This window comes from Nyctibius grandis, chromosome 3 (genome assembly GCF_013368605.1).
Source record: "Nyctibius grandis isolate bNycGra1 chromosome 3, bNycGra1.pri, whole genome shotgun sequence".
Classification (NCBI taxonomy): domain Eukaryota; kingdom Metazoa; phylum Chordata; class Aves; order Nyctibiiformes; family Nyctibiidae; genus Nyctibius; species Nyctibius grandis.
This window is the reverse complement of record NC_090660.1, coordinates 61,584,135-61,600,986: the sequence shown is the minus strand read 5'-3', so window position 1 is coordinate 61,600,986 and position 16,852 is coordinate 61,584,135. Positions and strand designations below refer to the sequence as shown.

Here is a 16,852-nt window from a genome sequence, read left to right as displayed (position 1 = left end):
CCCCTGAGCCTTCTCCTCTCCAAGCTGAACAGTACCAACTCTCTTGGCCACTGCTTGTATGTCAGATGTTCCTACCCCTTAAATATCTTTGTGGCCCTTCACTGGACTCACTGGAGTATGTCTATGTCCATGTCCATTTATACATTGGACCCATTCCAGTATGTCTATGTTTCCTGTACTGGGAAGCCCAGAACTGGACACAGCACTCCCCAGTATGTCTCACTAGGGCTGAGCAAAGATGAAGGATCACCTCTCTTGATCTGCTGGAAATGCTCTGCCTTATGCAGCCCAGGAGGCTGTTGGCCTTTTTTGCCATGAGAGCACATTGCTGGCTCACAGTCAGCTTGTTCTCCAGGACCTGCAGGTCCCTTCCTGTGAAGCTGCTTTCCAGCTGTCCAGTCCCCAGCCTGTACTGCTGCCTGGGGTTGTTCTTCTGCAGGTGCAGGACTTTGCATTCCCCTTTGTCAGATTTCATGAAGTTCCAGATTACCCATTTCTCAAATCTGTTGAGGTCCTTCTGAATAGCAGCATAACCTTCTGGGGTATCAGCCACTCCTCACAGTTTTGTATTGTCTGCAAACTTGGTGAGGGTAAACTCTGTCCCATCATCCAGGTCAGTAATGAAGATGTGAAACAGTTTTGGACTCACCATTGACCCTGGGGCGTTAGTGATTGGCCTCCAGCTGGATTTTGTGCACAACCGTTTGAGCCTAAGCAGTTTAGCCAGTTTTCAGTTCAACTCACTGAACACTTATTTAGCCTGTACTTCATGAGGACGTTATGGGAGACAGTGCCAAAAGCCATACTAAATTTGAGATAAACAACACTGAGTACTCTCCTCTCACCCACTGAGCCAGTCATCTCATTGTGCAGGGCTATCAGACCAGTCAGGCGTGATTTCCCCTTCATAAATCTATGCAGCACGAAGTCCAGCTGGAGGCCAGTCACCAATGGAGTACCCCAGGGGTCACAGCTGAATAAAATACTGTTTAACTTCTTCATTACATACCAGGATGATGGGACGGAGTGTACCCTCAGCAAGTTGTCAGAGGATACAAAAGTGGGAGGAGTAGTTGAGACACCAGATAGGTGTGCCACCATTCAGAGGGACCTCAACAGGGTGGAGAAATGGACAAAAAAAGAACCTCATGAGTTCAGCAAAGTGAAATGCACCTGGGGAGGAATAATCCCATGCTCCATCATGCTCCCAGGAATTGAGGTGAAGCTGACCAGCCTGTAGATTTCTCAGTGCTCCTACTAGCCCTCTACTAGGAGTGGCATTTGCTTTCTTCCAGTCTCAGGATCCTTCCCTCATCACCACGACCTTTCAAATATAATAAAGAATAGTCTCACAGTGACATCCTCCAGCTCCCTCAGCACTCATGGGTGCATCCCATCAGGTTTGTTTAAATACTCCCTAACCTGGTCCTCCTCCACCAGAGGAAGTCTTCCTTGCTCCAGACTTTCCTATAGGTCTCAGGGGCATGGGATTGCTGAAAGCCAGTCTTACTAGAAAAGACCAAGGCAATGAAGGTATCAGGTATCTCAGCCTTTTCCATGTCATCTATCACTAGGTCCCTACCCCATTCAGCGGCAGGCACACATTTTCCCTAATCTTCCTTTTGCTGTGGATAGACCTGTGGAAGCCTTTTTTGTTGCCTTTCACATCCCTCCCACATGGGTTTTGACTTTCCTAACCCCATTCCTGCATGATCAGACAGTGTCTCTATATTCCCCCAAGTCACCTGTCCTATCTTCCACCTCTGGTATGCTTCCTTCTTATGTTTCTTTTTTTTCAGAAGCTCCTTTTTCATACATGCAGACCCCTGCTACCTTTGCTTGATTTCCTCCTCACGGAGATGAACGATTCTTGAGTTTGGAGGAGGTGATCCTTAAACTTCACCCAGATGTCCTGGACCCCTCTCCTCTCCAGGGCCATATGCCATGAGTTTCCTCTAAGCATGTCCCTGAACACCCTAAAATCTGCTCTCCTGAAGCCCAGGGCTGTGATCCTGCTTTTTGCCTTGTTCCCTGTTTTCAGGATCCTGAACTCCGCCTTCTCATGGCAACTGCCATCACCCTGACCTTCACATCTCCGACCAGTCCTTCCGTGTTTGTAAGTGTGAGGTCCAGCAGCCAAACTCTCATTCTTGGCTCTTTGATCACTTTCATTAGGAATTTGTCATCAATGCACTCCCCAAACCTGCATTTCTTATGTCCTGCTCTGCTGCTCCTCCAGCAGATATTGGGGTGATTAAATTCCCCTGTGAAGACCAGAGTCTGTGCACGTGAGGCTTCTTCCAGTTGTCTGCAGAAGATCTCATCTACTACTTCTTCCTGATCAGGGGCTCTGTCACAGACACCCACTACAGTGTTAGTCATGTTGGTCTGCCCTCTAGTTGTGACCCACAAGCTCTCCACTGGCTCTCATCTCTCCAAAGGCAGAGCTCCATGTGTCCCCACTGCTCTCTGACTTGAAAGGGTGACTCCCTGCCTTGCTATCCCAGCTGGCCCTTCCTGAAGAGTCTGTATCCATCCATAGCAGCTCTTCAGTCCTGTGAACTGTCCTACCAAGTCTCTCTGATCCCAGTGAGACTACGCATAGACCTCTAGTTCCTCCTGTTTGCTCCCTGTCCAGCATGCAGTAGTGTACAGGCATGAGGCACCCAGCCATGCTGGTTTCCCAGAGAAGGTATGAGAGCTTCCCCTATTATGCTATCCTGTAGGTACTCACTTGTTTACATGCATATGCTTGGATGGTCACCTCTGAGCCCTGTATGGTTGACTATGAGATCCCTCCTGCTCCCCCTGCACATTTGGTTTACCAGTAAGCAGAAGTTGCATTTTTCAAAAATTAATTTTCCATTCTTTATGTAATATCTGATCAGATAGGAAAATTGTTCAGGAAAAATTGTTCAGGTTTGCCCTACAGATAACATTTTCTTTCTTCCAGGCTGATCAGGGCTGCTCCTGATACCATCCTCTGCCCCCTTCAAGTTCAGATAACGTAAGAGTCTTTCACTGTTTAAATAATGTATAGTACCGAGATGGTGAATCTCAGAAAAATGCAGGAGGAAGTATTATTCAAATAAGAACAGCAGACACTCTTATTTGAGAACCTTTTCAGTATCCTTCTGGAGGAAACCATTTCTCAGGCTGTATAGACAGGAGCATACATGCAGTGTGTGAAAATAAAAATATCTTCAATTTTGTGAAAAATGATCCTTCTTGTGAAAAAAACAAGCATTAGAGTATGCAAGAGACTAAGATGACTGGGTGTTCAACAGAAGTATTGAAAGAAATGGTGTGAGGTTCGAGCAATGAAGGGCAGTATGGGCTGGGAAGTTGGGTTGCAATCCTGATTCTCAGATTTCGTAGTCCCTTCTCATTCTGTAAAATGGCAAGGGTTTTTCTACCAGTGTTAATCAGAAATTAGGAATCACAATATTCACATGGGGTAGGCAATTATTATCTTTCCCTGTTTTGCAGACTTGGAAAAAATGAAGTGTGAAGGTCAAGTGACTTTCTCAATGTTACAAAACCAAACACTGTGGTTCTGGCTGATGCACCTACCCTTAACCACAGCGCCATTCTTTCTCACTATTCGTCTGCTTCAAGGAGGGATGGTGCTTGAACTAGTTAGTGTTTGGATGGCACACTGATCATCTGTGGCACCGCTTGCAGATCAATACATACTGTGTGGATACAAAAAAAACCTGCTACAGAATAAACTAGAGTATTTTCTTTTACCTATAATAAACATGAGTTAGCCCCCTTCAGTGAAAATGGGGTATGCTACCTTTCAGTCGGTGTGAGGAGGGAGCGTGCAGTGGATAAACCCTTTTGTAAATCCACAGCCTATCTTGTCCCACAGTAATTTATTAATGCGATCAATTCTCAAGTATTAATATTTTTTTGTAAAATTGAACATGAATTTGTTTAAAAGTGTATGAATGTAGCAAACACAGATTTGAGATATTTGCAAACCTAGAGTGCATTACACATTTCTATTTATTTTTTATTTACCAATGAAGTCATCTAATTTGAATTAAATGATGATTTTGATTGAGGGCAAAATGCTTTGAGACCTCTAGAGATCTTACTGTCTCTTCCAAAGCAATCTGGAGGAAATTGAATTCTTCATGCCTGAATATACATTAATATTCTTCAGCTGAACCTAGTTTCATTGAAACTTTTCTTACTATTTCTAAAAGAGCAAGATGTCTCGTTTATGCTGGAAGATAAGTGTGTTTACCTGCAGACAAGATAGAAATGGATTCTGTTTACCAGCAAAAAATCCCTGTGGATCTTACCACAGCCACTAATGTGAGAAATACTGCCATGTATGCAGAAGCACAGCATTACGTTACAGGCCTCCCTTCTCAGAGGGAATGGTGGGTTTTGTGGGGAAGGAGTACAGTTGTTAATCATCTTCATTTTTACATTTTGCTGGTTGTAAATGCCCTGGGCGCCCTAGGAAGACCTGTCCAGTCACACTGCCAGGCCATCTCCCTCTCAGTCCTCCTGCAGTAATGTTTGAAGCCGGGGACAATTTTAGCCAAATTTGACACAGTTATAAGAGAAGAACTCAGCAACGTGAAGGGTACTGGCTGGTCAGAGGGGGAATTTTGTCCTCGCTGGGGAAAGGCAGTTGTTTGGTATCCCAGCTCCATATCCATTTCAGGAGGAGGGCAGAGGGGCTGGCCGGTGAATGCAGGTGGTGAAGCCACTGCGTTGCCCACTGCTGCCATGTTGGGTATGGGTAGGAACTGAAAGTGCTTGCCAGGGAGAGATGAGATGGGGAAACGTGACTGAAACTCCTCCAAAACTAGGCTGCCACTTGTGTCACCACTTGTAAGAACATCTTGTTGAACAGCTTGTTTGTAGCTTGATGTTTGCAGCTGCAGTAATTCCTTTAGAGTAACCGAGGAAAGGATTTGTTACCTGACTCAAAACCTTTGGGCTTAGGATCATGTTGTTTTCCCATATAACACATGTTCTTTGCCTTGTTTTTCTAAGATATTCTAAATATCTTAATGGGCATCCAAGCTCCACATTTGGTTACTCAGAACAAACATCTAAGCAACTATTTAAATAGCTATATCTTCATTGTAGTTTGGGGGGAGCAGGTTTGGAAGGAAACCGAAGTGCCTTAATTCAACTCAAGTCCAGATCTGCAACAACCTCTGCTCATTCATCACCTCCCAGAGGAGGCAACTGAGCCTCCTAGGCTTGTTCCTCTGAGGGTGCAGGTGTTCCCCAGTGTTGGCAGGACTGACCTGACCCAGGCACTTCTTATCTCAGTGTGGTGGAAACCCAGAAATGGCCATCTCACCAGGAAAGCTCACACCCATCAGACTGGACTGCATGAGGTACAGATATGCCGGGCGGTCTTATTAACACAGTGTTGGGATATCTGAAGACTAAATCAGTGATTCCCTGAAATAGGGAAGTCCAGCTTCATTTTCTTCCTCTGCCCAAGCAGATTCAAGCCTACAACTTCTGCTGCCTGTAAGACCTGTGTTATATCCCTCCTGTATATAGAAGTGAACTCGAAAGAGAGAAAGAGGCTTATCCGATGTCTGGTGGTTGCAGCACTCCCTGGAAGAGGGGAGCCAGGGTTTCAGTCCCAGCATGCAGGGTTAGTTAACCTCTAGGGTTAATGCCCAGCAGTTAGATCACCCTCCCGGGAAATACGTCTATTCATGCAGACAGGGCAATGGGGACCAGGTCTCCCATGTGCAGGGTGGATGTTGATCAGCAAGTGCCAAGACGTGGTCCCTAATACCTCTGGATAAAAAGATGTTGCCATCTAGCCTCAGGTATCAGTCCTTGTTTTTAGTGAGGAAAATAGATGTTGTTTAAAATATGAAATGTGCTCAGAAATGCCTACCTTGCTTGAGTTGTGAACATGCAAGGGGCATCATTTATTTTCTTCTTCATAAAATGACTGTATATATGAATTACCATGCACTTGGAAGTAATGATTTTGAGAACTGTGTGTGTCCACAGAGGGAACCGTTTATTTGACTTGCTTCTGTGCTTTAAGTTATGAAAAGTAGGCACGTTAACATTATTTAATGAACTCAAATAAGATACAAATATGTAATATACAGAGATTACCTGAAAGTGTCATCTTCAGATTTAAACTCCCTGTATACATATAGTAAACCTACCAGTCAGTGGAACCCAAGAGTCTTTTTCTAATATTTTTTTTCATAAAATGAGTATTGCATGCTTAGTTTGAGTCCGTTTTGAATTTCATGTTGTTTAAGCTGCTTTGCAATGACATTGTTGTGTACAGAAATAAGAACGAGTGCCGATGAAGATTTCTGGCCACTGACTGCAGTGGCTGACTTAAGTTTTATTAACACAGTATACACAGAGGAAGACTGAGCTCAGAATTAAATGCTGTTTGAACATACCGGTTTGCCAGTTCCCAAAACAAGTGTGACTTCATAGGAAGGAGGTTGGGCTAAATATGGCCAAGCATTAAGTTGTCCATATCTGGACCTGAAAGTTGCCTTTTATTAACAGTGCATCTTAGCTACACATCTAGAGACAAACACTCCATGCAAACTGGATGCAGGCTCTGTCCAAACACAAGCTGTCTGGGCTGCAATAGCTCTGTGCTTATTTATAAGTCTGTAAGTTATACTGCAAAGAACCAGCCCCATGAAACTGTTGTCAGAAAGCTGGAGAAGCAGCATCAGCATTGCACTGTCCAGAAGCCAGTTTATTGTTACCATCAATCAACCTTGACAATGATTTCTTTATTAGTAATAAGGGGGTGGGGTGCTTGTTTTTATTTTCAATACTTGTTTGCAGTTGTCTTTGTGATTCTTTAATCTGTCACGCAAACTTACATATCAGTTTCTGATAATAATAGCATCTTTATTGGTACTTTTTCTATTAACCATGCCTTATCTTTCTTACCCTTGCCATTCCAAGCATGTTTTGGAGAAAACAAATGTTTCGACTGTGAGGGCGAAAACAGGAGGGAGTTAATTCCAGATTTGGACAAGAATTGGCAAGTAAAATTAGAGATTAATTTCCTTCATCCAAATTACTGACCATATGAATCAGCTTGTGGAAGGTGGCTCGTGCAGACTGTCTTGCCTCATTAGCATGGGTCACTTCGTGCTTTCTGTAGATGAAGGCAGGGGGCAGGGAAAGGAGGAGAGCCCTGTGCAAAACCAGGAGTAGTATATCTGTGGGGGTCTCAGGCAAAGACAAATGGGTTCCTCCTGTCCCCTCATTAAATGGGAACGGGACTACTACTATAATCCTGATAATGCTACTGTTTATCTTACCCCATTGGGCCTCTCCACTTTCCCCATTGCCTGTGGGCTTGGGTTGTTCTCTCCTCCAAAACCAGGTCTGGATTGGCGCTCCCCTTTCAAATTTTTCCACACCAGCTCATTCGCTGACACTTGGCCACACTGCATTAAAAAAAAACACCAGCTCTTTCCCTCTGCCCTTTTCTTCATCACTCACTTTGTCAGTGCCCTTGCCATAACCCCAAGTCACCTTACAGTGAGATGCTGAACTTTCTGCGAACAGATTCAAGGGGCAATAGTCACTGATTCACAAAGCTGTGTTTTGAAAAGCAGTATTTAAAATGACTGGTATCTGTTAATTAAAATTTCCCTGCAGTATTTTTTTCTTCCTACTATGATTAGTTTTTCTCATTTGTGTCTGGCTTGGTGTTCACAAGTACCTCCTTTGAACCTAATTCTATTTCAGCTACAAACCTTAAAGTTTGCCTGTTAGTCTTTGCAGCACCTCATATACTCGTTTTTTTCTTTTTTTTCCACAACTCATTTAGTAACCTTAGAGATGCTTGGTACAAATACATGTGTTTTAGGGATACATATCTCGTAGGAAAATGTGGTGTCTGTTATAGTAAGGTTTTGCCTGTCAGGACTAATGGCTCCACATAGAAAATATTCCTAGATCTTAATCCAGAAAATAGATAAGCTTGCTGCTATTTTGTGGGGTTTTTTGAGAACTTTAGAGGCAGAAAGAACTATGAAAGTTCAAAGCACAGTTGTTTCATTCTTCCTCTTCCATAATGGAATTGTGCATGAGCCACAAGATGATATCTCTGACAGAAGTACCTCCACTAAACTTGCAGTGTTCACAAGGAATACGTATGTTATCTCTGGCTTGTGAGGAATTTAACAGTGGTGATTTGCCCTGAATAAATTAGATAAGCCAAAAATTCATGACTCCACTGCAAAGTGAGGGTTTAGTGGTGCCTATCTATCTCTGGAGTAGCTGTTTGAAGCACAAGTGATGAATCAAGTGGTTTATCTCCACTGCACAGAAGGTGAAGCACCTCATCAGCCATATTTCCTGTCACTTGTGGCCAGCCTGGATAGTCTCTCCATTCGGAGCTCCTGTAGGGATTTGTTTAGCTCACCAACATTACACTACACAGCTGCTATGATATGAGAAAGTTGTGAGCGTATTTACATGTTAGCTCAGGTAGCATAGTAGTAGAGGAGTCTGGCCATTCTGAATTATGCTTTGCAAACAGTCTTCTAGCACAAAAAAAGTTAAGGACAATCCTTCCTTTTGTCAGGCTTAAGAAAACTTGCACGTACATGTGTAAGTATGGTTCTACATGTCTTTATGTATGGTTCTACATGTCTTTACAGCTAAAGTAAGGTAGTAATAGCTCCAGGCTTCACTGGCTTGCTGAAGATAGGAGTCATGCAAACTTGTCCTCATATTTCAACTACATATCAGTTCTGAGCCATCTGCCACAATCATGGACCTCTGCTGAAGAAATCCTTCTAACTGTGCCCAATTATGTGAAAAACCTCATATTTGAAGCAAATGAGGTTTAAGCTGAAACTATATATTACCTTTTCAAAGACTCACACGTATCTACAATCCAATTAAGAGGATGTTTGTTTTATAGCCCTCCAGTATTCAAGCTGCCTTCATATAAACCCCTAATTTAAGAGACCAATCTCCATGTGCCCCCTGATCAATATAGAATCAGAGAGTGAATCGGAAAACAGACCTTGTCTCAGAAGAGCCTCTCTCTGTCTGTTTTCTACAGAGAGATCCTAGGTAAACAAGTAAGGTCTTGAAATTATATGGTCATTATAATACAATCCTCACATAAGAAGCAACATAAAGAAATACATTAATGCAGTGAAATAAAGTATCTAATGCTCTCAGTTCATGCTGAACTTTGGCACTTGCCGAACATGTCTAATACCAAAGGACTGAGATGTAAGCAAAGATATAATATGCTCCAAGCATGTATTTCAAACTCCTGTCATTTTATCATTGGGGGCCTTTGCTTCTTCTTGTGGGTAAGTTTCTGTGAGTACGTACTACAGAACTCCTGCTTGGGTTGATTGGAAAACACAAATGCTCTGTCCTTCTAAATAACTGTTTTTCATAAGTTTCATCTGCGAAAAAAACCTACTTCAACCTGTTCTTGTCTTAAGGAATGAAGTTTTTATCATCTTTGAATATCCATGTGTTTGCAGAGCACCCATATTAGCTATTTAGTATAATAGTGCTGAGAGGGTCCTCCGGGCACTCAAACTTGCAACAGGCAAGTGCAAGCCACAGTAAAACGCAGAGCACAGTAGGCTCCCAGGTGATGCACATAGTTGCTTCTAAGAAGCATCTTAGAGGACTATGTCAGGAAGCGTGTTTTAGGACAGAAGACATATTAGCTAGACCTTGAGAACCAAACCATACATTATGAATACTTACAATGTAGTTATTTGGAAGCACAGAAAAGCACGATAAAACAGAATATTTCTTTCCTTCACTGTTCTTTGTCCTACGTTTTCTGTTGGGCTCACTTAATTTTATTATTCTTGTTAGTAAAAATGAAGATCCAGCTCTAAAGCATTTAGGAAACACAGCACTGTCTGCACTGCAGGCCATTAAATCTTTGTAAATCAGCCCTGGAATATCATCCTTTCCAATACATCATTATCTTTTTGCATGGCAGGTTGCTCTAATTGCAAACTGTCTAGATGAGATCCCACCCGTGCATTGTAAAACTACTACAAAGTCTAATTGGATGAGTCTTAACCGTTCTTGGCAGTAGTCAATTTCTTCTACCCAGTGGCTTGTGAAGGTATTAAAGGAAAGGACAGCTTCCATGTGTGTAAAAGAAGGTATTGGCTACTTATTTTTACAGTGAGGAGAAATCCTTTTGTGGATGGGGAGGAGCAGGGAATCTCCAGCAATAAAAATGTCAAAAAAAAAATCCATGAACCCATTAATGGCTCAGAAATGCTTTTTGTTTCAGCAGCTTCACTGAGTTGCCTGCCAGTAGCCAAACACCACACTAGCGCTCTGTTGAATTCCTTTTTTTCTTGTATTTAAACTAATTTCTAAATCTGTCTTCAGTTCCTGCCTAGCTAAAGGGAGACAGAGGTGGTGTGTATAGTCTTCTTAATTGGACTCATGGCCATCTCTTAACTTCCTTTCAAATGCGTTATGCAAATGGAGAACAAGGCACTCTGCGTAATTACTGGCAAGGGTGCAACACTTCACTGGACTTTGATTCTCAAATGAAATGTACACAACCTGCTGCACAGGTTGTCAGCATGTCTCAAGGACAGCCTTGCGTCTATCCAAGGTGACCATGGAGTTCATCTCCCATGCCTGGCAGCTTTTTCTCAAACTTAGCAGCTCTTTGGAAAGCCGTAAATGGCCATCCCTGCACTTGGACACTTGGCTCAAAGAGTTTGGTAAGGACTGTTTGCATCGGAAGATCTGGATCCAGAGTTAGTGGCTGATATGGGATTACATGCGTGCTGGCTGTTGTTGGTGTACGTTCAGGCGTTTTCCAAAATAATGGTGCTCAGCAGCTTGTGGGATGGACGGTTAGGAACGTAGATATAATGGACAAGGTTTTTTTTAAAAATGTTTATTGCTTTTGCAAGTTTCTTCTTTTCATGTTCCCACTGTGAAAAAAATCAACATAACAGGGAGATGTTCAGATCTTTAAAGTGTCATAAAATGGGCATTGAAGAGTCACTGGCACCAAGAGGAAGCCAAAGAAGGCACCTCACTTTGTGTAAGCCTAGTATCATAGAACATTAAAATCCTTTCAGAGTGTGTGGCTTTCAGCTCTCTCATGCACATAAGAGTGGTAGTAGCCCGACTGTCAAATAGGTTTGCTTAAGAAATATGGCACTATCTATTCAACAATTTCTGTTAGTTTCCCAAGAAAACTTCCTAATTAAACATTTCTCATCAAAAGTAAAGCTTGATTCATTACTAGCTACTAACCTAGTTACTCAGGCAAGTGTATAGGAAGGTTTGATCTCTTTTTCTTTGAGTTGGAAAGCTTCCATGGCAAAGTAACAGCCATTTATGCCTTTGAAAATTATCACTATCCATTGCCATTCTTAGATAGAGGAAGTTACAGCCAGCATTTACTGCAAGTACACTATCACTCGTGGAGCTTATAACATTTATTAGCCAATACTGTTGTATTCACTATGGGATATGTGCCTCAATGAGAAGGGGAAGTGGGGAGGGGAAGCAACTAATAGTATTTTACATATTTAGATAATTTTTTTGTCCTCAGAACTTTCCATGTCATTGTTTTTCCCCTAGATATTTTTTTTTCTTCTGTTTGGGCCTTTTTTTTTCCTGACAGATTCTTTCTTCTTTTGCCTCATCTCACTTGGAGGGAGCCCCTTTCAAGTGACTCCCACTGTGCATATGTTGTTCCTTTAGGGTGTTACCTGAGATTTCTCTGAATAGTTCTGCCCATCCTTCTCTGAAGTCTTTAATCCCATGAAAAATCCTTCAGTAGTGGTTCCTACAGCTGTATTCATGGTTTCTGAGACTGAAATGCAATCCTCTTGTGGTATCTCCTTGGGTTATCCCCTGAGGTTGGTCCTGGATCCCAGGTGGACTGTTTGAAATGGAACAAAATCAAGACCACACACCTTTCAGTCTGTCCTTTTCCCTCCTGGCCTGGTGGAACCGAGGCATCTTACACTAGTTCAGGACAGCAGGCTGAATTCAGAAGGCTGAGCTTTCCTCTGAAATGTAGGGCTCATTTTAGTGGCTTTAGTTTGAAATTCAGATGGTTTAAGTGTCTTTGCACTGAAATATCTCCTGAAATAGACTGCTAAATTCAGATTACATACCAAGTCATGAGGTACTGCTGCCCTCTCTTGAATTTTCCCTGCATGGGGGAACACCAGTACGGTCACATATCACTGGAGACTGTCTTATAAATTATAAAATTCCCTGGAGCCGCACCAATGAGTTTACAATTATAGGTTACTTTAGCATTGTAGTATAACTTTATGCCTACTTCTGTTGAGCCTGGTATTGTGTAGTTGATTTCTGTGTATCCCACATTTTTCATTTTCACCTTTTTTGAGTTCCAGGTTTTCCTTTTAAGGTCAAAGCATTTAATTTATTTGTAAGTCTGTGGTTCTACAGTAGCACTTGTAAGTCGCGATTCATTGTGATGCTGAGATTCCCATTAGGCTCATAGTCATCCCCCATTTTACTACTGGTACTACCTTCTGTTATTACCACTAACTATGCTCCTGAATTCTTTCTGTCCTGGGGCAGAAGGGATAAATCTCTAGGCACATATGTTTTGTTTGTTTTAAAGAATAAAGTATTAGACAACAGAATTAAAAAAACAAATTATGTTAGAAAAACTGACTATGTCAAACTGAAAGAATTCAAGTATCCTTTTGCATCTCTAAAAACAGCAGCATGCCCTCTCTCACAGATGTACAAGTCCTGCATGGTTCTGTTCTTTTATTTGCTTTCACCAATACAAAAATCATTTTACTCAGTTCAGTGAAATCAAAGACCTGATCGTCAGTGGTTTGCAGCAATACAGAATAGGCTGATCCCCCGGTTTTGTTTTTGTCATTGGAAATTATTACACTGCAAGATAGGCTAACTTTTCTTGGAACTGCTTTTTTTTTCCACAGGCTCTATTTCAAGCTGGGATTCAAATTGTGTTCCATGCATTACCATTTCTTACATTATTCCTCTGAATTTTTAACAGCCTTATTTGAGTCAGCCTATGAACTTTCCCATCCCCCCAAATCCACACTTACGGTCTGCCAGTCCACAAATCAACTTTCCAGTAAATGTTTAATCAGTTTATGGCAGAGGAGTCTTTTTATGTAGGTTTTCAAAAAAGTTAGACTTATGAAAGCAGTCAGGCAGTCTGCGCATGTGTGTCCATCTAACTGTTTGGCTATGTGGTATTTGCAACAGGATGTTTAAAAACCTGTTGACCAGCATCACCCCTCCCCAGAAGTGTAATGAAAATAGGCAGCTATGTAGATGTCCCAATGCAGCAGGCTGGCCTACTGACAGGAGAAAAGATCTGAAAGCCTTAGTAGACACACGAGAATCCACTCAGGAATGAGAGAGCAGAAATACTCAAACTGCAAGAAACTCTTCAGTCAACTTGCATGATACAAGACCCTGAAAAATTTGACAGCAAAACACAGATATGAGCTTTGCTGTTTCTGCAGCTTGTGGATTGCATAGTGGCTGGGGACATTAAAAGAGATGTTTGGGAGGAAAGTCTCATCTTCTCACATTCTTTGCAGGGTCACTAGTTGATGTTTAGTTAGTTGATGTAATTAATGTTTATGTTTAAATAAGTCAGATGGAATGGGCTCTAAAGGCACCTATTTTGCCTTAGCTGTGAAAGCAGCTAGCTCAGGTGCAGGCATCTGTGTTGCAAACACCTGTATGTGCATGCAGTCCGCTGCATCCCACTTACATGATCTATCTGTAAGGGGACAGGAATATGACCTTTTTGGAGGGGCGGATTTTGTCTGTCAGTACACCCTGCTCAAATCCACTGATGTCAGCTATTTAGGAGCCCTAGGTTGGTCCCCTACCATCAACACTGACCTTGCAGCCACTGGGGGACACAGCCTGCTCCAAGTCGGATTGAGTGCACCCTCAGTAAGTTCACACCTGACACCAAGTTGGGTGGGAGTGTTGATCTGCTTGAGGGTATGAAGGCTCTGCAGAGGGATCTCAGAAGGTTGGATCGATGGGCCAAGGCCAACTATATGAGGTTCAACAAGGCTAAGTGTCGGGTCCTGCACTTGGGGCACAACAACCCCATGCACCGCTACAGTCTTGGGGAAGAGTGGCTGGAAAGATGGCTGGCAGAAAAGGACCTGGGGGTGTTGATCAATGGCCAGCTGAATATGAACTAGCAGTGTCCCCAGGCGGCCAAGAAGGCCAACAGCATCCTGGCTTATATCAGAAATAGTGTGGCCAGCAGGACTAGGGAAGGGATCGTCCTACTGTACTCAGCATTGCTGAGGCCGCAGCTCGAATACTGTGTTCAGTTTTGGGCACCTCACTACAAGAAAGACATTGAGGTGCTGGAGCGAGTCCAAAGAAGGGTAACGAAGCTGGTGAAGGGTCTGGAGAACAAGTCTTATGAGGAGCGGCTGAGGGAACTGTGGTTGTTTAGTCTGGAGAAAAGGAGGCTCAGGGTAGTCCTTATCACTCTCTACAAGTACCTGAAAGGAGGTTGTAGCGAGGAGCGTGTTAGTCTCTTCTCCCAAGTAACAAGTGATAGGACAAGAGGAAATGGCCTCAACTTGTGCCAGGGGAGGTTTAGATTGGGTATCAGGAAAAATTTCTTCACTGAAAGGGTTGTCAAGGAGTGGAACAGGCTGCTCAGGGAAATGGTGGAGTCACCGTCCCTGGAGGTATTTAAAAGACAGGTAGATGTGGTGCTTAGGGACATGGTTTAGTGGTGGACTTGGCAGGGCTAGGTTAATGGTTGGACTTGATGATCTTAAAGGTACTTTCCAACCAAAATGATTCTATGATTCTAAGTCACAGCAGTGGAAGCAGATGCAGCAGCTGTTAGCTGTGCCAGTGTGCTCCAGAGAGCTGTTAGTGGCTGTGCAACTCAACCCGTGCTCTCTTGGGGGGGTAAATGTGTTCAGTAGAGAAAAGCACCTGAACACCCCTACCAGGACTGTCAGCCTCCTTGTGTGAACCTCTCCTGATTTCTTAAAAGGTGTAGCTTAAGCTATTTATTTTTGTAGGAAGACCTACTGTGCACTAACAGGTAAGCTTCAGAAGCATGTATTTCAGTAGCTAGCCCAGCTAAATTAGATGTATCGATCAAGTGGTTCGAAAGAGACTTCGTAGTACTAAAGGTGGCTTGCCTGCACATGCACATGCCTGCAAGCGCACTTCGCCATCCTTGCTGCTTCTGCAATGTGAATGGGCTGGGCTGGGCTGTTGCTGTGTTGTAAGCTCTGCTTCTTTCCATGTTTGTAGGATTTCACACTCCCACCTCCGGGGACGCCGAGAAGAGCAGCATGGAGCAGGAGTGCTCCTCCTGGCCTCAGTAACCATGAGATGTCCATCTCGGGTGGCAGGCACTGGAGGGGCAAAGCTGACCCTTTCGGTGTGGTGACTGTCTCCTTGGCAAGCCAACTGTCTGACCAGCAGAAGATGAGCGAGTCATCTCTCAGCCAGTTCAGAGGGGTGTATTTGCCCCCTGCACTGCACCCTTTAAACAAGACATTAGTCAAGGATGGTAAGTGGAAGGATGTCGATAGTGCCCAGGAAAAGCGCAGGTCCTTCCTGCGTGAGTTCTGTAAGAAATACAACAGCAGAAAGAAGCTGCGAGCCCACCTCATGCAACTGGTGTCAAGAATTTATGTGGAGGACAGGCATAAGGTCCTGTACTGCGAAGTGCCAAAAGCAGGCTGTTCCAATTGGAAAAGGGTCCTCATGGTGCTCAACGGGCTCGCCGCTTCAGCACACAACATTTCCCATGATGATGTGCACTACGGAAAGCATCTAAGGAAACTGGACAGTTATGACCTAAAAGGGATATACACACGTTTGAACACGTACACCAAGACTATATTTGTACGTGATCCTATGGAAAGACTGGTATCTGCCTTCAGGGATAAGTTTGAACATCCAAACAGCTATTACCATCCAGTATTTGGGAAGGCAATAATTAAGAAGTATAGACATAATGCAAATGAAGAGGCATTGAAAACAGGATCGGGAGTTAAGTTCAAGGAGTTTATCCAATATTTGTTAGATTCCCATCGCCCAGTAGGAATGGACATTCATTGGGAGCAAGTCAGTAAGCTCTGCTATCCCTGCCTCATCAACTACGATTTTATAGGAAAGTTTGAAACCCTGGAAGAAGATGCCAATTACTTTTTGCAGCTGGTAGGTGCTCCAGCCGAGCTGAAGTTTCCTAAATTCAAAGACAGACATTCCTCTGATGAGAGAACAAGTGCAGAAGTAGTGAGGCAATACTTAAAGGAATTGTCGAAGGAGGAGAGACAGCTGACCTACGACTTCTATTACTTGGATTACTTAATGTTCAATTATACATCACCAATTGTATAGCACCAGAATAGCTTCAGGCTTCTATTAGATATTTATAATTTTGGGATTCAAAACAACTACTTTGATATTAGCCCTGAAAGGAAACAAAGTTACTGCTAAGTGGAGTTGTCTTGACTTAGTGGGTATTTTACAAGCTCGAGTGACATCAATTCACAGTAAATTATAGGAGAACGCACCAAAAAAAAGACCTGTAAACAGCATCAATTGCACTAAAATGGCTGAAAAAGCTGCTTTTACCATTGTGGATTATACTGTGGAAGCAGTAGCGCAGCCAGATGTTGCATTAGCTTACCTAATGTTCTTTTAATGGTTTAAGAAAAAAGCATTCAGAGTATCATGATTCTTTTTTGGTGTGTCTGCTGTGGAAATTGCTTTTGAAACTATTTTTGAATATATGCTTTACTTTCTGTCACTTACTAATAAAGAAGCATTGGTTAATTTTCTAAAA

General features: G+C 42.9%; 1 protein-coding gene across 1 annotated transcript in view; it reads left to right on the top strand.

The window, feature by feature from the left end:
• The window catches only part of CHST9 (carbohydrate sulfotransferase 9), an 89,943-nt gene extending 73,515 nt beyond the window's left edge, over positions 1 to 16,428 (top strand). Inside the window, exon 3 of the mRNA XM_068396992.1 lies at positions 15,307 to 16,428. Within this exon, the coding sequence (XP_068253093.1) occupies positions 15,307 to 16,404 (1,098 nt within the window). The 3' untranslated portion in view covers positions 16,405 to 16,428. The remainder of the gene's footprint in view (positions 1 to 15,306) is intronic.
• Positions 16,429 to 16,852: the final 424 nt, after the last annotated feature.